A 24,555-nucleotide genomic window follows, 5' to 3' on the forward strand; every position below is an offset into this window, starting at 1 on the left:
TAAGAACTAAATTTATATTTTATAATTAATACAATTTTAAATACTTGTAGGAAATTAGTCATAACGCCCTAACCATTAGTTCTGAATTAACTGCTGTAATTGAATCATTCGCTCGTTGATTTTATCCGTCGAAGCACTCATTTATTGTATCCTGGGGGCGGACACAATCAATGGTATTTTTCAGCACTGCAGCAGGCCTAACCACATTCCACATTTAATAACTTTTTTAACAAAATGATACATACTTATTTAAGAATGTAAACTGGGCAACAGAGTTTACAAAATATGATTTTATGCAGATTATTAATATTTCAATAAAATGAGTAGACAAATTGTAGTAAAGTTATAAAGTCAATCAATAATACCCTAAAATTATTTTTCAAGAAATCTTTTTAAGCGCTCATCGCCCCAGTATCTATCAGTCCTATGGAAGGTACTACTTTATATAATTTTATCTTTGTTGTCTTTTCAGTTATATTTATTTATTTTTTTTGAAGTTAACTGTTTGTACTTTTTATTTATAGGTAAACAACATTTGTGTAATAATTGTGGCAGAACCTATACCTACGCAGGAAGTTTACATCGTCATAAAAAATATGAATGTGGCGTTGAAAGGCAATTCCAATGTCCCTATTGCCCTCATAAAGCTACAAGAAGCAGTTCTCTAAAGTTGCACATCACCTTACGACACCTTGATCTACCTTTTAAAAAATATTTAAAATAAATAAATAAAACAAGTGATTATTATATATAAAAAAAAAATTAAGTGGAAATTTTGAAACAAAGACTATTTTTTTGCTTTCAAACATTGTAAATTTTTGATTTAATTGAAATATCTATATTTAAAAAAAAAAAACTGTGCGAATGGACTTAGATTATTACTTACTTGAAATTTTATCTGTAATTACTGAAAATAATGATTTTCAGATGCGAATTCACAGCATTCATTTGTTTTCTTCATTTTTTATTATCAGTACATGCGTCTGATGAATGTGGTAAAGTTATGTGCACGAATAATGGGAAAAAAATATGAATTTCAGTACTTGTCAGATAAATCAACAAAAAAATGAAAAATTCAAAATCAATTTTAATCAATAAATTTTGAAAACAATTAATTGTTAAATGAATACCATTTTAAAGCAGACCTCCTCTTCTAAAATAATCATTTAAAATAACTTTTAAACCTCTTTCTCTAAGAGAGCTATTTGTTACCATGGATTATCATTTTCTAAATGATGATGGGACTTTCACCATTTTTTTAAAGGACAACTTGATAAATTAAACCACTCGTTGTGGGATATTAAATATTCATTGTTACCCCTCATTCAGGAAGACAAGTTTATTATTATTTTTTTTTTTTTTAGAAAAAAATGAGTCTTCATCATGCAGCAATAAAATATTTAATTGAAGGTAAGTTAGAAGTACATAATTTTAGGTTTGCTCATCACCATTTAGGTAATTAAAAATTTTACAACACAAAACATAATTTTTCCCTTATCGTGTTTATATTTTATTCTGCTTATAATAATGCATTATAACTATTACAGATGAATTCAGTTTTACTTAAGTCTCCAGTGAAGATGAGTTTTTTTGTCCATTCTTTGATTTTATTTCTTCATTCTATGGAACAATTTCAAATGTGTAGGCCAGCCGCTGACTCTTCCTTATTCTCACTTACTTGAGCAATGATTCTATGCGCACACACACACACACACACATTCACACACACTTACGCACACACACTCACAGAGAGATATGACCAATAAACTATTTGACATAAGCTAAAGTAACGATAGCCAATCTTACCATTAAGCAGAATAGATTCACAGGATAAATGCTTTAATAAATTATTTAATAACATCAATTACGGCAGGGCCGTAGACGAGAAGACTCGCAGGTCAACAAGAGATAACACAGGGTTTTCCAAACAGTTTTGTCCTTGTCTTACTTCCAGCAAGTCCCAACTCAGAATGAATCAAAAATAAATAAAATCCTTTTTTTCCAAATAAAATACACAGCTGTAACCATAAGCATAGCAACTAGTTCCAGTGCCCCGTTACAAATGTGTTTAAGTACCAATTTATAAAAACGTTGACATTCAAATGGTTTCTCTTATGAAAACCGATTTCGAAAAACGCGCAATCGTAAAAAAGTAAGATCTAACCTTATTCAAAAATTCCAAGTACTTATTGACAAAATATCTCTCCAAATTTCATTTTTTTTTTGCCCTTATTTTCTTTTATAAACCCCATATTTGGTAAAACATAAATAAATAATTTATTTTAAACCTCTTTATAATATTATTCTAATTTAATTTTCAGATAAAATAACTAGCAGTTATTCTTGCAATAATTGCAAGAAAAGCTTCAGAGAGAGTGATCAGCTAATTTATCACACTAGATATGTATGTGGAAAAGATCTTCGACGTTTCCAGTGTCCATATTGTGAACATAAATCAAAATGGAAATGTAGATTAAAAACGCACATTGCTTTGAAGCACAAACAACTTTTTATAGCTACCGATTTTAAATAATTTGACTGTTGCCAAAGATAATTGTAGCTGTGTCTATTATTCTGATAAAAGAATAAAATTGTTTCTCGAGTTGATAATTAACTCCTAGCTTGTACTCTCTTTTTTATATTGTTCTTGAATAAAAGTCGTATATTTATGTGTGGAGCTGATAGTAATATTTTCCTGTTTAGCTGCCAGAAATTTGCCATTTCATCTAGTTGGTTTTTCCATTATTTAAAAATTTAAAATGACATCCTTTATATGTGTTATTTGTAAAGATTGTATAATTTGTAAAGCATTTGATTCTATTAAAAAGTGGCAAGGTTAGTTGTTTTAACGGACACAAATTTGTTTATTTTTCTATTTACTTTTATTAAAAGTTTACTTGTATATTCATTACAGTTGTGTATTTAATTATTTAATTAATGAATTGTACGAAACATACTAAATTTGGTATTAATTGACTTAACAAAATATTACTCGACCTTCGTACGAAACTGGCTTTCGTTTTCTTCATCCTTAATGAATGTTAGAGTAAGCATCACATCAATTCTTAAATTCTTAGTATAAATTAATGTGTTTTATTATAATAATTATAAATTAATTTAAAGTATGCTACATAAAATTGAAAAAAAAACAAACTATAATTGATAAATATTTATTTTCAAAATTTCAGGAGACGAAGAAACGGTGTCATTAAGATTCACCTGCAGTGTTTGCAATAAATCATACGCGAATAAGCAAAACTTAAATAGGCATAAAAGATATGAATGTGGTAAGGAGCCACAGTTTCAATGTCCATATTGTTGTTACAAGACAAAGCATAGGGGATCGCTTAGAACTCATGTCGGAATCAAGCACGCCGGTATGAGGGTTCTTTAATTTTTTTTTTGTACAATTCCGCGAACAAAAATTTTGTTAACATGGAAAAATCACAGTTTTTCTGCTAATAATTATTGTATCCCCCACGAAGAGACCTGTTTCTAATACATTTCAGATTTTATTAGTTATCATTATTATGTTGAAGTTGAATATTTACTTAAACGTATTAGAAATGTGATTGAAGAGCCCAGTAAATTTTGAAAATAATTCTAATAAAACATTGTTTTTCTTATTTACCTTTTTGCAGTTTTTCCACTAGACTTTCGATATAATCGACTTGGTAACCAACACTTGAAGTTGTTGCCTTCCAATCTGGATTTTATAAAAAATAAAACCATTAATCGGGTTACACAATATGAGTTAATGAATGAATAACTCTACAGCATGTTGTCTCATAGTATAATGTGTTTGTAGATTAAATAGTACTTACAAGAATTGCTATTTAATAATTCTAAATTTGTTTGTATTTTCAGTTGATGATGTATATGATTTTTTCATGTGATTGCCTCGCTAGAAATATTTTGATCGTAATACGTTCTGAAGATGTTACTACAATTTGTATTTCCTCACAAAATGAGGTCTACGGAAATTTTATAATTTTTTTTTGATGGCTTTGTTCAACAGTATACTTTTTTATGGTTATTTTTTCATAAATTTAAACTTTCATATGCGCTTAACTCATAATTATTCTTATTAAAATTACAGGCGAAGAAGAGAACAGAATTTCAAGAAACTATTGTGGTGTTTGCGGTAAATCATATGTTAATAAAGGAGATTTAAATAGACATAAAAAGTATGAATGTGGTAAGGAACCACAGTTCCAGTGTCCCTATTGTTCTCACAGGACAAGGTATCGAACCTCGCTAAAAACTCATATCGGCATCAAACATGGCGGTATTGTGTAGCTCCTTAATTTATATTAGCTACACTGAAAACAAATCATGGAACTGGAAAAAATAGGTTGGTTTTTTTATTTATCTAGTTTTATCAAAAATGAAAATTTAATATTTTTATTAGATATTTACTTATTTATGGCTAGTGAATTCTTCAGATCTACATTATTGACTTTCAGCCATTCGTCCTCCTATGCCTAACTAAATGGCGAAGGCAATGAAATACCACAGAAGCAATTCATTTCTTTTTTGCTTCCGGATTAGCGAATGGTTTAAACAGGTAGGGCATTAGGTGCTCCAGAGTATCATATAAAGTTCGTACTGTACACAGATATTTCGATGGCTCGCATGTTTGACCCTCCTGTTGTAACTATTATTGGAGGTCTCTATGATGAGCTATATGATGAAGCTTTTGGTTGTTTGAATAGTTAAAGTTTCTCATTGATTTAAGAATACTTGGTTTATCAGGTAACCCTTAGTGACTCACTAGAAGTATCAGCTGTAGTTCCGTCCCTAGACCGCAACACATTTAATCTATACAAGTGGGGCGGATGTTGGTCTAGTAATCAAGAGCGTGGCTTTGTAAGTGGGATTTCTCTAGTTCGAATCCAGCGTATGACTACTTTTTATTTGTTAGAAAAAATTGTTTGTTGTAAAGTATGTTTGCTAGTCGCCTCCGTCCACGACACCTAAATTGTAGTTGGACGTTAAGTCTCGCCTGAAAAAATAGGCGATTACTTTACTTAATTTATAAAAACAGTAGATCCTGCTGCCAAAGTTGATTACTGCTCGTGCACGCGATTCTACTGAAGTATTCGCCTTGATGAAGCAGTTGTGGCTTCATCAATTTATGAGGGCTGAAATCAAAATTTGCTTAATTAATCGGCCACATTCAATTAGATGTATTATTAGGAAGTGTTAGTGTAATCAATGAACAAAGTTAAGACTATCCGAAGATTTTATATGATTAAATACCTGGATACTACTACTACTTGTTTGAGAACAAAACCCACTTAAGAATAATAAAAATATAATAATGAAAGGTTTAATAGTCTTACTCACAAACTTCTTTTGGAGAAAATGGTCGTCAAAATGGATATTCCTGGTGAAAATTCCAATTTGGAAATTTGGCATAATCACAATGCTTGCCTTAACTAGCAAAAGAAAGTAAAAAATCTATTCTAGGTTTTCCTAATTCAGAAGTAAGAATCTATTTCTAACATTTTAATGAGTACTTCTTTTCTTTATCTAATTGTTTTTTTTCTCACATTAAAAAAATATTTTTTAGTTTTTAGTTGAACTTTGTTACAAGATCTTTCTTTGCTAAAAAAGAAGTTAATAGTACTTTATTATCTGTTATAGTTATCTTTTAATTAATTGCTGGGGTATTTTAATCCAGCTTTTTTTTAGTCCTCAAGGATTATCACGTTTTTATAGAAGATAATTACAGCCACAAAATATTTAATACTAGTTTTACAAAAGCAAGATTATTTGTGTTTACACTATTTCTGATTCCGATTTATTTGGTAAGTACATTTGTTCATAAGTTACCAATTCATATAAATCTATATATAAATATAGTATGTATGTTGTTAACTTCTGAAGTGTTTTCATTATCATTATAATTTATGTAACAAATATTAACTAAAATTTAATTGATATTCTTAGTGCTGATTGACTGTTGTTAAAATTTAAGACAAAGAATCAAAAAAAGATCGTTTAGAGAATGTGTTGACTTATATGTAATAAATCATATTTATAGTATAAAGGCAGGATTTATAAAGGCATAAAACATATGAATGTGAGGGAACGAACCACAGTTTCAATGTCAAAAAAAGTAATCTAAAATTAATGGTTTTGATCAAAAATGTGAAAACATATCGCTTTAGAGCTTTCTGTGCATGATATTCCATAATCTAATATCCAATTACTGACTCCTTTACGACAAAGTAAGTCAATTTTCTTCAAAAATCCGTTCTAGGATCAATCTATTATATATATATATATATATAATATATATATATAAGTATATATAAATAAAATAAATAAACTTTCGAGTTCAAATATCTCAGTTTGTGATGTTCGAAACCTATTAAGATTTTACTCAGTGGTAGACAATACTTAGCTCTACAATTGGCAGAAATTTAATCATTTGAAATGCAGTAGTTTAGGAGATATAGGGTGTTGAAGTTTGGCGGATGTTACATCTTACAAAACTTTGAGTTCAAATATCCCAGTTTGTGATGTTTGAAATCTATTAAGATTTTACTCAATTATAGACAATACTTAGCTCTACAATTGGCAGAAATTTAATCATTTGAAATGCAGTAGTTTAGGAGATATAGGGTGTTGAAGTTTGGCGGATGTTACATCTTACAAAACTTTGAGTTCAAATATCTCAGTTTGTGATGTTCGAAACCTATTAAGATTTTACTCAGTGGTAGACAATACTTAGCTCTACAATTGACAGAAATTTTATCATTTGAAATGCAGTAGTTTAGGAGATATAGGGTGTTGAAGTTTGGCGGATGTTACATCTTACAAAACTTTGAGTTCAAATATCTCAGTTTGTGATGTTTGAAATCTATTAAGATTTTACTCAATTATAGACAATACTTAACTCTACAATTGGCAGAAATTTAATCATTTGAAATGCAGTAGTTTAGGAGATATAGGGTGTTGAAGTTTGGCGGATGTTACATCTTACAAAACTTTGAGTTCAAATATCCCAGTTTGTGATGTTTGAAAAGATTTTACTCAATTATAGACAATACTTAGCTCTACAATTGGCAGAAATTTAATCATTTGAAATGCAGTAGTTTAGGAGATATAGGGTGTTGAAGTTTGGCGGATGTTACATCTTACAAAACTTTGAGTTCAAATATCTCAGTTTGTGATGTTTGAAATCTATTAAGATTTTACTCAATTATAGACAATACTTAGCTCTACAATTGGCAGAAATTTAATCGTTTGAAATGCACTAGTTTAGGAGATATAGGGTGTTGAAGTTTGGCGGATGTTACATCTTACAAAACTTTGAGTTCAAATATCTCAGTTTGTGATGTTTGAAATCTATTAAGATTTTACTCAATTATAGACAATACTTAGCTCTACAATTGGCAGAAATTTAATCATTTGAAATGCAGTAGTTTAGGAGATATAGGGTGTTGAAGTTTGGCGGATGTTACATCTTACAAATGTTTGAGTTCAAATATCTCAGTTTGTGAGTTTGAAATCTATTAAGATTTTACTCAATTATAGACAATACCTAGCTCTACAATTGCCAGAAATTTAATCGTTTGAAATGCACTAGTTTAGGAGATATAGGGTGTTGAAGTTTGGCGGATGTTACATCTTACAAAACTTTGAGTTCAAATATCTCAGTTTGTGATGTTTGAAATCTATTAAGATTTTACTCAATTATAGACAATACTTAGCTCTACAATTGGCAGAAATTTAATCATTTGAAATGCAGTAGTTTAGGAGATATAGGGTGTTGAAGTTTGGCGGATGTTACATCTTACAAATGTTTGAGTTCAAATATCTCAGTTTGTGAGTTTGAAATCTATTAAGATTTTACTCAATTATAGACAATACATAGCTCTACAATTGACAGAAATTTAATTTCAATTTGTGATGTTCGAAATCTATTAATATTTTACTCGATTACCGACAATAGTTAGCGTTCCTAAAAATTCGCGTTGCTGTGACCCAGTTTGTAGCAGATTGATTCCGTGTTGGAATTTTCAAATGATTGATAACTTTTTTTCACGATTTCTTAGCACAAGTATTGAATCATTATCGCCTAGTGGTAGATTAAGCGGTTACGAATTTTATTTGGATGTGACGTGTTGCACGCTTTATTAATGCATGCATCCATGTGTCTGCCTTTCTCTAATAAATTCAGAGCTTGAATTGCACTACGGAAAGTGGGCACAATTACTGGGAGCATAAGAAGAAAGAGGTATTCATCTTGATTGGGATGCACGGTGTGCAATCTACCTATCGTAGTTTATTTACATAGATTTACGTTTTGAATATTAGATTCAATAAAAGTCTAATTTAAAATAGACTTTTCTTGATAACCTTTAATCCAATTTTGAAGTAAACTCATTCTATTTAAATTCAAGTCATGTTATCTAATTTTATATAATTTTAGCATCTATACTGCAATGAGAATTCTGGATATTATTTATGTTCTAGCCATTAAAAGTTTCTCTTAATTCAAGAATTATTGTAATACGATTTAATTTCAGAATAAATAATAGTAGTTTTACATTTTTGACTAAATTTCGTCCATAAGAAAACATAGTTCAGTTCTCAGGAATATAAATTGTAATCGTTTACACGAAAGTGAACTTTGAATTTTTCTGCTCTTAAAGTCATAAATAATAAATAAAAAATAACTTTTAACTCTGTTAGTTCCTTTTAAAACCATAAATTTAAATATATACCGAAATTATAATGTGGATTTTATAAATTTGTTTCAGGGAAAAAGTTTGGATGTCTAATGTGTGGAAAAAGTTACAAATATCGAGCTGGCTTATACAATCATAGAAGATACGAATGTGGCAAAGAACCACAATTTTATTGTCATTTTTGTCCTTATAAATGTAAACAGAAGAGTGGTCTGAAAACGCATTTAAAAACAAAACATGGTGCGTTATTATATGAGAAACAATATATCGAATATAAGTGTAAATTGAATTATTATAGTGACCAATAAATAGTATTTATATGTGTATTGATAAAATCTGTTTTTATTAAAGTTATAAATGAAAAAGTAAAAAGTCTAGAAAAGTTCTTTCACTTATTTCATTGTGAAGTAATTTTTAGTTCGCTCTTTCTGATAATATAAAGCCAGTAAGTACCAAATTTATCTAGAATTTAGAACAATCTTTCCGAAAATCAATAGTCTAGGTTTTACATCATATTCGCTACATAAGTACATATAATAATTTTATCGCTTTAACAAATTTAACGAAGAATTTTTGTTAGTGAACATCACATTTTGTTTCTAGATGTTTGATTTAAGGTTTTTATATCTGTTTATAAGGTTGCCATGCTGATATTACGTGAAAAGTAGTATGAAAAAAATATGTTCAATTTATAAAAGTGTCTTCGCATTTTGTGACAATTCCTTCGAGTAGTAGGCCAGGTGAAACCCTTGCAAAGTGCCCCTTTCGCCATTTATTAGCCTACGTTGATAAGTTCCATCTGACAAATAAAACACAACCACTTAAGTTTGTAGCATCTTTTTTTTAAAATAAGAATATTTTAGTTATCATGTGTAGAACAGTATAGTGAATTATTGTGATATTATTTTGCTTGATTTATGTAATCGAACTAGAATACATTTTCTGCAGTAATCATCAGTTAAATAAGGCAAGTATTTAAAAGTACTATCATTATTTTGCAGTAGGCAAGAACTTAGTAAATTAGATAAGAACTAGTATACCAGTATGGGTTCCCAAACATACTCGTTTCCAACTATTTTATTTGTTTTGTTACAGGTGGTTCCAGTTTCAAATGTGATGTTTGTTTAAAAACATATAAATATAAACGTAATCTAACGACGCATAAAAAATATGAATGCTGCCAAGAACCACGATTCCAGTGTCCACATTGTCCGCACAGGTCCAGACATAAGAGTTCCCTCAAATCGCATATAGTATTTAAACATTTGAAATATACATAACTTTTAGTTTATGTAGTTTTTATTTTAAATCAAATTTCATTTTTTTGCGGTATTTTAATATAAAACGTAAAATCATTACTTTTTGATTATTGATGTTTGAACATTTTGTTCTTTTAGAGTTTTAGAGTTTTTTATTTAGCTGAATGTTATTTATTGTTGTTATTAAATACTGTTAAAACATTTTAAAGTAATACTTTACGAATTAATTAATTAATAATATAAAATTCATTAAATAAAATTACTCTTGTTAGTGACTTTTTTCATTAAAATGCCATAAATATGATTATGTAAATCCCGATAAAATCTGAGATTGTAGATGTTCTACCAAATCTTACAAATTGTATCTAAATGGAATAATACACGTAAAAAGGTAAGCACGTTTCTTAGACAAGAGTATAGGTGGTGGGATCAGTTGCTATATTATCTCTAAAACTTATAATTTTTTATCCAAATGATAGATAAGTATTAGTTAAAGATCACTTATTGAAGTTATTATTCAAATTAACATTCGGATCATCTGCATTCTCGACAAAAATGCACCTAGTCTGCATATTTTTAATAATTTTTTAATCTTTTGATTTAATAATTATGTTAGCGTGATTTTTTTTAGAACCAAACTCAAGTTTCAATAACAATAATACTCGGGAAGGAATCAACTCAAGTGGTTAGCGCACAAGATTCCCTCTGTATTCAAATGCCAGATACCGCATCTTAAATTTTTCCACTCTCCGGTGAGTGACAGTGGTGTATGTGACTGAGAAAACACTGTCCAGAGTACAACTGTGCATCAAAGAAGACTCTCGGTGCCTGGACGGTGAAATTGACGTGTCTTAAATAAAAAAAAATAAATGAACTTACTCCTAACAACTAACTTAAGTATCTTGTTTTCTGAACAATACAGTTTCTCTTCTCCAAACTTATAATTCTTCCTTTTTCCCCGGGTTCGTATCCAGCTGATGACTCTTACATTTTCATTTTCTCGAAACTTCATGCAGCTTACTGTCCAGTGATGGCCAGTATTGTCTGAAACGAGAACACTTTCCTCAAATGGGCAATGAACTTTAAAAAACTCCGCGAATGGTCTTGATCTGTTGATATTAAAAAGGAAAGCATTATATGTACATATCAAATATGCAGACTAAGATGCATACTTAAAGAGGATTTAATGACAAACATTTATAATTTAAAAAAAATGTTTCTAATTACAAACCTTTTTTGTTCTTTTTTTTTTGTATTTTCCAGATAAACGTCACCCTTGCTCCAGATGTGGAAAAAGTTACAAACACCGTGGAAGCTTGACATTGCATCAAAAACATGAATGTGGAAAAGAACCTCAATTTCAATGTCCTCATTGTCCGTTTAAAGCCAATTACAAAGGAAATCTGAAATCTCATATAGGACTAAAACATTTAATGAATTCACCTCCGCCAATTGTTGCTAATAATAAAAAGAAAAAATAGTTGACAAAGTATTCTGACCATTATTTTTTAAAGAAGCATCTTTTACTTGTAAATTAAACAAATCGCCAATTTTCAAAATATTGTTTATCCAAATTTATAAATTTTATTTTTCAGAACGTATTAAAAATTCTTCTCATAGTGCAATTTGTAGATTATATTTATTATATAAGAAAAAAAAAGTCGACCTTCCCAAATTTATTATATTTTCTTTAGTTGCTTTAAAAGAAAGTAAGCGATCTTTGTAAAAATTTCAGTCAAGCCCCATGTTTCACGTAATAATCTTTACAATTAACGTTTTTTTTTAGTGTTTAAGATACTTATTTATTTCAAGGATTGCGAGTTTAGAACAAGTGTGATTAATAGCGAAATATTGTACTTATATTCATTTTTAGTATAATTGTTATTTTATAATAATTGCGGCTTTTGTGTCAACTTTTTTTTAAAAAAAAAGTTAGTCAAAAGTCCGATCTTCTAATTATAGTTCGGACAATTTCACCGAACAAAGATAGAAAGTCGTTTTGTATTATGGATCCACGTTAAAGTTCATTACAGAATTGAAGATCGTTTTAAACACTTGTCTGTGACCTTCCTGTTAATTAGATTATATTTTACTATTGGTTGCCCAAAAAGCCGACCTAGAGTCATTACCTACATTTATAAAAGTATATACAATATAAAATTTTTATGCTGAACTGTACTTGAAAAATAAATATATATGTATAGAACTGCATAGAGTTTTTGGTTTTATGTCTTTTGGCTGCAGGGCTAAGATCTTTGTCAATTGTTCACTGTTTTTGGTAACTGATTCATTAATCCAGAAGGAAGCAAGAACAATTCTAATTTCAGACTGAAATTGGCATTGTTCATTCTTCCATCTTTGCCAATGTTGAGACTGTACAAAATTACAGTTTTTTTTTTTCCAGTTAATTATGCCACCTTTCTTAATTGTGTAACTTAGTTTCTAAATTTTCTTTTCCTTTTCTTTTTTCAGATAGTGGACGATATTTGTGCCATTGTGGAAAATCTTACAAACACAAATTTAGCCTAAACAAACACGTGAAATATGAATGCGGCAAAGAGCCACAATTCCAGTGTCCTTACTGTTCGTATAGGGGAAAGCGAAAAGGAGCTGTCAAATCTCATATTTCTCGTAAACACGTGAAAATTCCGTTATCTCCATCATCGACACCAGCATCTTATCATTATAATCGACACATACTTCAGTTTAATTAGAATAATGTTTTGTTGACAGCGAGAGAATTTCTTATTCCTGATTAAATACAAGTAATATCAAATAGAAAAGGAATTAGCTATGATGGTTAGCGAATTGGATTCCTACGCGGAGTGCCCAGGTTCGAATCCAGCTGCTGGCCCTTAGATATTCTCCTCCTAGGAGTTTCTTACAGCTCAGGGTCCAGTGATGGGCAGTGTTGTTTGTATCGAGAGAACACTGTCCGGAAACCGGCAGTGCACTGAAAAAAAGCTCCGGGCGCCAATAACCTATGTTGAAGCGCCTTAAATAAAAAAAATAAAATAATAAATAATATCAAATGATATCAACAAATTTAGAAGACTTATTGAAATGCTTCTCATTTAATTTGTATAAATTTTGTAAACATATTTATTAATATCTCCTTTTTATTGACTGGTACGTTGTTTCTATTTTTTGTAATAAAATTTTGAAAATATTCGTTTTGGTGATTGCATATCATTTCATTTTTTTCTCTATCTGTGTACATGGTTATTAGTGTATTTATAGTATATTTTCACTATTAATTTTATCTAGAGAGACATTTTTTCCAAAATTATTTAGATCTATTTTATTCTAAAACGAAAAATATGTAGTTGTATACTTCAAAAAAACAAAAAATCGCAGATACCATTCAATTTACAGATTCGCATCGCGAGATACAGCAGAAGATTTCACTAAAAGTAAGTCATTAAAGTGTACTTTACTACATATTTTCTCTATGGTAAGTTTTTTCAATTTCTCCTTAGAAATATAATATGCACACTGGATTTCCAATTTCTTGCAAGAATTGGCTCATATTCTTTAGTGAGCTATTCTTAGATTCGCTCAAGTTTGGGAACATTTTTGGTTTTTCACAGAAGAAATCAGATGAAAGCTATGATAATTTTTATTTTATTCGTTTCTAGAGAAAGGCCATCTCATTTTCTTCAGTGATCATTGTGGTTTCTGTCCAAAATAGTTTTGTTTGCAGGAACAGTATTGCTTGGTAATAAAATTTTATTTTTGCTTTCAGATGGGAGGTTTAATTGTCCATGCGGAAAATCTTATAAACACAAGGCGAATCTTTATTCGCACAGAAAATATGAATGCGGCAAACAGCCTACATTTCAATGCCCATTCTGTCCATATATGGCTAAATTGAAGAAATCATTGAATTCTCATTTAGCTTCTAAACATATGACGGGAAATCAGTTATTCTTTTAATTATTTAAACACAATAATTATTTTTGGAGATAATACTGTTGCAGAAGAACTCTTATTAACCAACATCATTTTTTAATCCTTGACTCCAAGTACAAGATATTCGTGTGTTTGTCATTTAATCATTTAAGAATGAATACACCTTCAAGAACTATTCACAAAGGTAAAGGGCCGAATCCTTGATGGCCATATTATAATTACATAAGATTAAAATTAATAATAAACGAGTTCGAAATCAAACAAGGCCTTGAAACATTTGTAAGATTTTTAAACGTAATTTTAAATATTCTTTATTATACCAGTTTTCGAATTTTATTGCTCGCTTAACTGTTAAAAAATTATTAACAAAGTGTGGGCCATCATTCTAAAAGCAAAATGTCGTTTAACATTTATAGTTTTATAAAATTTTGTGTAAGAAGAAAACACTATTTTTGAGTAGTTATACCTTAATACCAGTTATTTAAAACTACGCTGAATGCTCGCAGTTCTTATGTTAAGAACTGTTTACCACCAAATTTTAATAAATTATTTCAACTTATGGCAATTGTTGATAAAATTTCGTGCAACACTTTGAGGTATAAATAAAGTTTTTCAGTCTTTTCTGTTATTGTATCAATCGAAAAACTAACGATTGAGCTTGGCGAATTTTTACTTTCTTTGTTAAATATTTCATTATAGATTTATTATATTTGTGTTTATAGATTTTGTAGAATGAAAAGAAGCTGGTAATGTAGTTATTTTCATTCTTTAATTAGAACTTTTATTTTCAGGTCAGCGTTACAATTGCAACTGTGGAAGATCTTATAAAAACAAATCTGACTTAATGAAACATTTAAAATATGAATGCGGTCAGGAGCCCAAGTTTAAATGCCCCTTATGTCCTTACAAGGCTAAAAGAAAATCTAATATGAAAACCCATATCGGGTGCAAACATTATTTACGTAGTAAATAAGAGTATTCCTTAATTTATTTTAGTGTATTCTTTTATTTACTTGTTAACGACTCCATTTATATATTTTGATTTTAAATAAATTTTGGTATTAGTTCACAAGTTTTCTTTATTATAAACACTACTTTTTAGAAAAGCACATAAAACTTACTGCTACGCCTAAAAGCTTAGAAGGTGCTTACTACATGAAACAATTAAAGTTTAAAGTTTGCAGCTTTCCTCTAGTAATTATAAGAAAGAGGGATAATGTAAATATTACAATTTATTATAAATTACTATAAGTAAGGAGAAAAGGAATGGATTTCCTCAGAGGTCCGGTGAACCTAGTTCATTCCAACTCTCCGCTCTTAGATTTTTTCTTCGCAGTAGACCTTTAAATTTCACCATCCGACTGCGGTCAGTGCACTGATATGTTCTGGATCTAATTAACTTCTTCAGATGTTGATGCACCTTAAATTAAATAAAAAAAGATAAGCTTAAGCTATATACTTCTAACCCATAATTATTATAATAATGTCTAAGCAATAAATGAGAAACAAACTGACTGAAATGATCAGTCTAGTCGAGACTTTTATTTCATTAATTATCCAAAATAATTCTATACCTACTGTGATTGATAATTCCAACAAATATAAATTAATGTTTTTTCTTAATTGTTTTATTTTTATTAAATAGACAAGTTACAAAATAGATTTCCTTTCTGGTATTTATCACGACTACATTCATGAACTATTACAAGAAATTGTGCGTGAAATTACTACAAAAATTGACTGGAGATGAACGTTTTTGAAACAAATACCTTTTTATTTCTAAATAATCTTTCTTCACTTTTCAAGTAAGTAAATGTATTTAGTAGTGAATAAATTTTATGTTTAGCCGACGATAAGGTCGGTCTGCTGTTGTTGTTTCTATTTTTAAAAAAAATTATGTATATATTTATATGGTAATATTAGGATACTCAGCCATTCAATGTCAATATTTAATTGAGAACTATCGTTGAGTTGTGAAGTTGTCCTCAATAAAACGTGCACATGAGATTAGTGACAGAGAAAAATGAGATTGTAAAATATTTTTTCCTTAGAAAAAGTATTTAGTTAATTGATTTTATCATTATATAAAGTGAAATCTCCGTGTTACTGATTTCATTGCATCATATCACATTAATAGTATTTTCCTTGCAGATGTACGATACTCTTGTTCTTGTGGAAAGACCTACAAACAGAAAGCTGGTCTTTACAATCATCGCAGATTTGAATGTGGAAAAGAACCCAACTTTAAATGTCCACGATGTCCTTATAAAGCCAAGCGGAAGAGTACATTAATTTCTCATATCGGAGTAAAACACTATTTGGACTCAGATTTGTTTCCTAATAATGATTCATGGCCTGACTTATGGAAAAAATGTTAGTCATTATTTAGCTGTGAAAAATACACTTTTTAGTTTTTTTAATTATAGATGATGATGTATGTTTTTTTTATTATTTAGTGAAACATATGTGAAAAAAGGCGGGAAGTCAGTTCAACTTGGCCAACATTTTCTTTACTTTGATTCTCTACTACTCAACACTTGCTGAACCAAATTATATTAATGTAAGTGTTCAGATTGAATGTTTTGAAACACTGGTTCTTGAATAGTAGTAATTTCAATTGCTTTTCAATAATATCAACAAATAATAAATACTATTTCCTGCGTTTTACATTCGATTCGCTATCGAATATTGTAGTACAAGGTAATTTGAAGCTAACAGCCTTTTTTTTTTTTTATTTTTACCAATTAAGTACTTTGCCAATTAATTTACTTTAAAATTTAAGGTCAACGATATCTTTGCACGTGTGGGAAATCTTAAAGATACTTAGCTAATCTCAGTAGATATCTTAAATTTAAATGTTGCAAGCAACAAATGTTAAAATGCTCCAATTTTAGTTATAAAGCTAAGCTAAAAGGCTATTTCGTTATTAAAGTCATATTCTGGTTCACATGATACTAACTCTAGCGGAATTCACTAATTTAGACCAATATGTTTGTCTAAATATATATGTATTTGTTTTATTTCTGAAGTTAATGGCTTTTATAGACCGTCATTTGAATACTTTTTAGGTCGCACATTCTGTTTGAACATCCAGCTACTGATGTGTTCGGCCGAAGTGGGTAAGCTCTCACTTATTATGGCCCTACCAATTAAGTCACTTATTTAAATTTTGAGAAAATAAGTAATCAATAATTTTCAATATATTCCTATATTCCGTCATTTTTGGCAAAATCAATAGTGTACTCTCTTTAAAAAAAAGGTGACTCAAACGAAGTAGAGAATTACAGAGGAATAACATTTATGGACTCTAGCTCGATAATATAAGCTGTGCTCCTTGCAGAAAGATTGGTCGCCTGACTGGAGGATTAAAAGAAGATAAATGAAAGTCAAACGGGATTTAGAAGAGATAGGGTCTGTAATGGACAAAGGTTTATAGAGGAATGTTAAGAGATGGCCGCCAAAGAGGTATTATTCCATGGGGTGTGTAATGTATAATCTAAAGATGTTAACTAAGTTAATGATAATATGGATCAAAAATACATTCAAAGTATAATGAAGTGTAGAGGTGATCTCCTAATTCTTAATTGTAAAAGGTACATTCAGAACAGAATACAACTGTGTTCACTGAGTAATCTAGAACAAGAAGAGGATGAAGGACAGTTCCTAGCAATGTGTACCATCTTATAGGGTCAAATACTTAAAGAAAAAAAACCTTAGCAACTGAACAGCTAGTAGAACTCCTCAAAGGGAAAACTGGAAGCTATTGTATTATTATGTAAATGAGACGTGGCAATATTGGGATCTTTTATTAAAAGAATTCAATTATTAATATGTAAAATTATGTAATTTAATAATTAATTAGGAACTAAATAAATGCGAGGTTCCGTCATTTTACGATTTTCTATATTTGAACTCCTGGCAGACGGTATTTTACCATGTCAACATTTGCTTTGCTGTTAGTAAACAGAATTTGATTTTCTTTTTTATTTATGTAAAATTCAGTTTATTTGTAAAATAATTGTACATATGTTATTTCTGTCTGAATAAAGCAATTTATCTATCCATCTAATAATTAATATGTTAAAGTCATCAGTTTATCTTTATCAGTCATCAAATTATATTTGTTGGACTTGAAACTGCACAATTTATTTAATAAGTTCTTTACATTTTGTCTTGAATGTACGAATAGTAATGAACATTGCCGTTGTTTTAATGTTTGTTTCAGAAGGAAGATTTACCTGTTCATGTGGCAAATCCTATAAGCACAAACCGAATCTTTATAATCATCGTAGATTTGAATGTGGCAAGGAGCCAACCTTCCAATGCCCTCTGTGTGTTTATAAAGCTAAACGTAAACTCACTCTTAGTAATCATATAATTCTGAAACATTTAAATGTCCAAATTTAAAATTGAGTCCAAAATAAGAAAGTTTACTGAGAGTTGCATTAAATGAAATAAAAAAATTTGTAAAGAAGAATAATTTCAGTAGGAAGGAAAAAAAAAAATGGTTTTATTAGATTTTTTAAATGTTAATTTAATTTATTTAGTATGAGGGGCATTCTAAGAATGGAAGCTGTTGAATGGTGTTAAAGATAAAAAATTAATACATTTCAGTAGATAGAGAACAAAATAGGAAAAAAGTCCATGAAAGTTAAAACTAAAATCAATACAAAAGATTTGAGGAGCAGGGCGAGTGAGGCGCTTAATTGTTTAGAGTGCACTAAAATCAAAATCTATATTATCTCATCATAAATGTTTTATTTTTTTTATAGATATTTGGATTCTTCAAAAGTTAATTTTTGTATACATAAATCCGTGTTTAAAAAAAAAATAATAAGAAAAACAACAGCCCTACATCCTTTAGAAATACTTATATTAAATGTGGGAGGAAAAGAACTCATCTATTGGCCGTAGTCTTTATAAAACCAAGCGAATGATAATACGTTAATTTCGCAAAGAAATATTTTTTTCTATAACAGTAGAACCCCATTATTGTTTAATTACTTGTGGATTCATAGCCTGTCTTGTTGAAAAAAAATGTTAATTTTTTACTCGGCAATGAAAATTCATTTTTTTGGTTTTATTAAAATAGTTATAGATTATTTATTTATTTTTAATAAAACGTTAATATTAAAACTGGATGAATGTTGTAATTCTAGTAAATAATAACTAAAAAAGTTATAAGCATTAAAAAATTTAATTTGAATATAAAAATTGTAATGAAATATGTGGAATTTTATTTTAATTTAAAAAAAAAAATAATTGCAGTCATATTAGACAGAATGTAAAAAATTAATATGGTTTGCAGATTTAGGCACAAATTACATAACGTGCCGTTAATTTGTTTTTTGTCATAATATGTTTTGCTTTTTTTTGAGGGTTTTGTTTTAGGAAGATTCAATAAATAAAATTTACATTTGATAGCTAGAATAAGTGAATATATTTCACGAAATATTGGCCTAAACCTAAACATATCTTTACTCAGCTGAATAGAATAGCAATAACAGTAGTTCAAAGGTGTTCTTAGAAAGGTTTATTTTTACTTTGTGAATACAAGTTGTAATTCCACTCCAACTTCATTATAATAATTTCAAGAGGCCTAAACACCTGATCAAAATTACTTCGTTTTATTTATTTTTTTTTTAAATTTGACCTCTTGCTGAAAATCATATAAAAAAATTAACGAAATCTTTATAATATTCGGAAATTTGATTGTGGTGAGCAACCAAATGATTGAATTCACCTGAATGTCCTTGTAGAGTTGAATAGAAAAGCAATTTGAACAGTCATATCACTCTCTTTAACAATTTAATCCTAATGAAATGTTAATGAGTTTCTCATAACAGTTCCTATTTTCTTTTTTGAAAAAGTAAAAAGTATTAATTGTACATTCAAGGACACTTTTGTATCATATATTAGTCATTTCATTCTATTTTTTGTAGATTTTATCAGTTACACTACTCTCATAAGTTTTGTGAAAAAGTTGTTAATTTTCATGTCGTTTTTGAATAAATTTACATTTAAAATACGTCCTATTAAACAAACAAATCCATATATATATTTATAGCAAATGGTATAAAAAATAAAGTTTAAAAAATAAATTGAAGCTTTTGAAGTATGAAATTTCCTGGCAGTATTCATTGCAGATCGTGGTAGAAGCAGACTGTTTCAAAAAATAGTAGTAAATAGTAAGTCAAGGAAGGATCAGACATTTGGTATTCATTTTTACCGTTCTCTGGTATTATTTTGAAGTCATCCATCCGTTTCTGTTGTCATAGTCAACTAGTACAATTCGACAATGAAGACAGCACTTATTCAAAAAATGCGACAGCAAACTTTTTTTAAAATTTTGTCAATGACGATTCAGTATTGAAAAATTCGGTGATTTTTTGTAATGCTTATACCTAGTAGGTATATTTTTAATTTTGTATATTATTATTGTTTTTATTTTTTTTTTTAACGTGTTACATAATAATTTGTGTTTTACATTCTTTGTTTCAGATCACAGATTTAGATGTTCTTGTGGAAAGTCTTACAAACATAGACCGAGTCTTTATAATCATCGAAAATTTGAATGTAACAGGGAACCAATGTTTAAATGCTCTAAATGTTCCTATAGAGCCAAACTAAAAGGTACTTTGAAAAATCATTTTTTCTGCAACCATGTAGGAATGTTCTCATTACCCAATTAAAATCAGCTGTGTAATGCCCAACTTCCCTCACTAGTGGGGAAAAATTCCCATTAGTGTCACTTTTCTTATAGAAATTTAAAATGGATTCTAGTGATTCCTGTTTAGTTTTATTTTTTTTTCAGTTAATAACCCTAATGGTTGCAGAAAAAATATAATATTTAACTCGAGTGTAAAGTATTTTCCTCACACTTGGCAATTTGCACTTGCACTCGCCTCGCTTCGCTCGCACGTGCGTGCAAACCCTGCCTCGCGTGAGGAAAATACTACTTTCCGCACTTGTTAAATAAATAACTATTGCTTTAAAACATTATAAACCTTGCGAAATTTAAATTTTAAATGTTCCTACTTTTTTATAAGGTTTATAATTATTTCTTTGTTTTGTTTTTAAGCAAATGATACATTGATAGAATAATCACACCTACTTTTACGAGGAAATTTTCTATGGAAAAACATTCGTTTTCTCTTAAGCAAATTGTTGCTTTTCTTATTAAAATTTTGGGTACCAACAACAACAACGATCCTTTTTTCGAAATAGCTGGAAATAAAAAGAGCAGTTCTTTTTAAATAAGTTTTTCATGATTATTTGAAAGCTGAAAAACTGATAACAACTGTATTTACTTTAAACATTTGATTTAAATAAATAGGTACACATTTTCTAATTGAATACATCATTTCTTATTTTAAACTTTTGTATAGCCCGTTGTGCCATAGAAACATTAAATTAGCAATTAATTTCTGTGGAAGTAAATGAGAATTGAGAAATTCCTTTTTTGGGCAGAGAAAAAAATAATAGTTTTATGTAATAATCTTCAGCAGGTTCGTTTTTTTTTTATCTTACGGTCTGAGGTTTTGAACTTTTTCGGTCTTCGAACCTAGTTTCGCTGAAATCATTGTCGACATTATAATGCATGAGCGGGTTGTACTCTAACTTTTAAACCTCAACTGTATTTGCTTGATGAAAATGTTTAAGGAACTAGAATTTGACGCAATAACTTGAAACAGTTACAAAATGAAGACCTCAATTTCAGGTAATGAATTTATTTATGACATTAAAAGTTTTTTATATTTAAGGTCAAATAATTCTAAAATGTATAAAACAAATTTATTTTTGTGTTTAGGTTTTTAAAATGGCAAATAATAATTTCTTTTTGCAATCTGTGTTTCAGATCAGCGATTTACTTGTACCTGTGGAAAATCATATAAACACAAACGGAATCTATATAATCATCGCAAGTATGAGTGTGGCAAGGAGCCAATGTTTGTATGCACTAAATGTCCTTATAGAGCTAAACAGAAAGTTGCTTTAAAAAGTCATATGATGCTGAAGCACTTTAATACGTATAGTGGAATGTAAATTATGAATATTTACTATTTTGGATTCTGAAGTATATGTAGTATATTTTTGTAAGTAAAAATCACTAATGTATTTTAGTCCCAAAATTTTTGTATAAATATATCTCAAGTTTTCCCTTAATATTAGTTTAAACTACTTTTCCTTAAGGTTTTAGTCAAGTTTAGCGGCGATTTATGAGTTATTAATCGTGTAACTTTATTCTCATTTCGTCCATTCCTGGATGGATTTATGTAATTAAAATAAAATATCTCATTGATTTTACTAAGGGAATCTATATAATCATCAGAATTTGAATGTGACTATGAGCCTATGTTAAAGGGTTCCAAAAACCCTTATAAAGTGAAACAGAAAAGCAATTTAAATAGTCACTTTGTCCACAAGCACAAGCATCTTAATCTAGCTGAATCTAAATTTTAAAAAGATTTTTTATTATATTAAGTATGTGGTGTTTGAATAATCACTCTAACTTTTAGATATCTTTTATCTAAAAAAATAAATATGATTTTTTAAAATACCCTTTCAAGGTTATTGAGTAAAATTTATATTTTACCCTTTGTACAACTGTTCTACCGGACGGTTTTAATTAAAGAAAATGAGAAAAAATTAAATGTGAGCGTAAGAATACTTTATAAAGTAAGTCCTCTAACACCAAAACTTTTTCCTTCATACGATTTTCTTTCTCCCAGAAAAATTGAGGATAAGTGTTAAAAGGATTTTTTCTGATTGTTTGTAACTTACTCCTAATATTATTATTTATACCTGTGAAAATATCATCAACACCTCATCTCTTTCATGTTTATTTGAGGTTATGGTTTGAAGAAAAAATTGACGTTTGCGATAGAAAAGTAGTTAAGTAATGTAAGAGCGTTCGTATCACAGACTTTTTGCAATGTGCTTTTGCAGTCAAAGACACCCTCAAGGTGGCAAATGTAATTCCAGTCAGTGACTATGACTGATTCAGGCTATAATAGCAAAAAGGTAACACCTTGGAAATGTTCTCAGTTTTCTAAAAATTAATAATGTTAATTATGTAATATTTTTCAGGTAGTTCTGATTGTTTTTAATAATTAATTCATTTTTAATATTTCTATTATTCATAATATTTCTTTGTTTCAGGTCTACGATTTTCTTGTAATTGTGGAAAATCTTATAAATACAAACAGAACCTTAATAATCATCGCAAATTTGAATGTGGCAAGCAACCAATGTTTGAATGCTCTGAATGTCCTTATAGAGCTAAATTGAAAGGGAATTTGAAGGCTCATATGGCTGTCAGACATTTTAAATCTAGCGTAATATAAATTTTAAAAATTGCTAATTATATACAATTAATTTTAATTGTCTTTGATTTGTATCTTCAAAGTAGATGATGTTATTGGATGAAACACGCAATACTTAATTAAAAAATTATGTTCGTTTTATAGTATATTTTAAAACAGAGGAGACCATAGAGTCAACTAAAATTGTAATTAGAATGAACACAATCTGGCAGTGCACTGAAAATAGCTCCGGACGCCTATGTCTTTAGATGTTAACGCGTTTTAAATTAAGAAAATTAAATAAATAACTTATTCTTTCCTGTGTGGCGTATCAGCGACAGTTACGCCTGATGTGGACTAATTCACATTTCATTAAGTCTTGATTTGCGATTAAGGTAGACGAGTGCATGATTGGCCGAAGCTTTTTTGGGTGCACTGCCAGCCTCCGAACACTGTATTCTATATTACTGTAAATTATTAAAATTGTTTATTCTATTATAATAATTTCTCTTTGCAACCTTTGTTTTTGAACTGGATTCTCAGTATATATATTTTCTTTTTCTTTTTAGAAAGTGGTGTTAGAATAGATAAATAGTTTATTCTGTAGACAACGGCTTTTGAGCCTGCAAATATAAGCATTTTGTTAATCCCTATTCTGGTTTATACTTATAAAAAATTTAAACTAAGCTTTTATGTGAGAGAAAAATTCTTTTCAAGCCTAAGATTCCTTTACAAAATAACTCCCCTTACATCAAATATTTTTTACTGTCTAGGCCCGAAAAGATGGCTAACATTCAATTGAGTTCAATGAGTATTACTAGTCCTAAGTATACAAAAATTATTTACACTTTTAGACTGCTTAAATTTCTACTCTAAAATATGTTGCTCCAGTAATTTTGAATTATATTTCTTGCATATTTATTGTTTTATTTTTAAAAAATATTTTTTGTCATTAATTTCGTACTGCACTTTTTTTCCAGAACCACGATTTTCTTGTATCTGTGGAAAGTCTTATAAATACAAACCAAATCTTTATAATCATCGTAAATTTGAGTGTGGCAAAGAAGCAACGTTTGAATGCTCTATGTGCCCTTATAAAGCTAAACAAAAAGGCAATCTAAATAGCCACTTTGCCCGCAGACATCTTAATTTGGATGAATCCAAATTTTAAACAATTTTCATGTAATAATCTCTCCTTTTTTTTTTATTTGTAGACTCATACTGCTTGCAAACACGAAAATGTTAATTGTGAAAATTTCACTATTATTATTGCTACCTTTTTATTTTTTCAGTAATGTTTGTGGGACAATCAGTTGAGTAAATTTTATATCTTGTATGTACGTTTTCCTGAAATACACTATTTACTGTGACTTT

The 24,555-nt window shown here is 29.0% G+C and overlaps 3 protein-coding genes across 9 annotated transcripts in view; all 3 read left to right on the top strand.

Moving 5' to 3' along the window:
- The first annotated feature begins 1,391 nt into the window (after positions 1 to 1,391).
- Positions 1,392 to 12,917, top strand: LOC141450966 (zinc finger Y-chromosomal protein-like). 5 transcript variants are annotated; one of them, XM_074121949.1, is made up of 8 exons: positions 1,611 to 2,152; positions 2,322 to 3,046; positions 3,189 to 3,377; positions 3,868 to 4,017; positions 4,100 to 4,354; positions 8,778 to 8,945; positions 9,801 to 9,958; positions 11,228 to 12,430. In XM_074121949.1, the coding sequence occupies exons 5-8, from the start codon at positions 4,336 to 4,338 to the stop codon at positions 11,282 to 11,284; spliced, it is 402 nt and encodes a 133-aa protein (XP_073978050.1). In that variant the 5' UTR covers positions 1,611 to 2,152; positions 2,322 to 3,046; positions 3,189 to 3,377; positions 3,868 to 4,017; positions 4,100 to 4,335; the 3' UTR covers positions 11,285 to 12,430. The 5 variants fall into 5 exon arrangements, 4 of the variants coding, with proteins under 4 accessions (XP_073978033.1, XP_073978050.1, XP_073978040.1 ...); XM_074121939.1 differs by lacking the exons at positions 9,801 to 9,958; positions 11,228 to 12,430 and adding an exon at positions 12,437 to 12,917 and having other exon boundaries at positions 2,040 to 2,152; positions 2,322 to 2,835; positions 2,915 to 3,046; XM_074121932.1 differs by lacking the exons at positions 1,611 to 2,152; positions 9,801 to 9,958; positions 11,228 to 12,430 and adding exons at positions 1,392 to 1,410; positions 12,437 to 12,917.
- On the top strand, positions 2,760 to 4,299 carry LOC141448758 (longitudinals lacking protein, isoforms N/O/W/X/Y-like). The gene is made up of 3 exons (XM_074117353.1): positions 2,760 to 2,835; positions 3,189 to 3,377; positions 4,100 to 4,299. Exons 1-3 carry the CDS (start codon positions 2,760 to 2,762, stop codon positions 4,297 to 4,299), a joined length of 465 nt encoding a protein of 154 aa, XP_073973454.1.
- Positions 12,918 to 16,027: 3,110 nt separating the features above from the next.
- The window catches only part of LOC141451007 (longitudinals lacking protein, isoforms A/B/D/L-like), a 44,090-nt gene continuing 35,562 nt past the window's right edge, over positions 16,028 to 24,555 (top strand). For 2 of the 3 annotated variants that reach the window (XM_074122011.1, XM_074122001.1), the window contains exons 1-7: positions 16,028 to 16,249; positions 16,333 to 16,436; positions 16,945 to 17,356; positions 18,102 to 20,283; positions 20,378 to 21,596; positions 21,735 to 22,900; positions 23,039 to 24,363. Coding sequence is in view for 2 of the 3 variants with exons in the window: in XM_074122001.1 (XP_073978102.1) it covers positions 24,336 to 24,363 (28 nt within the window). In the remaining variant the exon portion in view is untranslated. The remainder of the gene's footprint in view (positions 16,250 to 16,332; positions 16,437 to 16,944; positions 17,357 to 18,101; positions 20,284 to 20,377; positions 21,597 to 21,734; positions 22,901 to 23,038; positions 24,364 to 24,555) is intronic. The other variant, XM_074122021.1, reaches the window with a different exon arrangement.

Source organism: Rhodnius prolixus, unplaced genomic scaffold (assembly GCF_049639745.1).
Source record: "Rhodnius prolixus isolate KJV_2025 unplaced genomic scaffold, Rpr scaffold_1, whole genome shotgun sequence".
Classification (NCBI taxonomy): Eukaryota; Metazoa; Arthropoda; class Insecta; order Hemiptera; family Reduviidae; genus Rhodnius; species Rhodnius prolixus.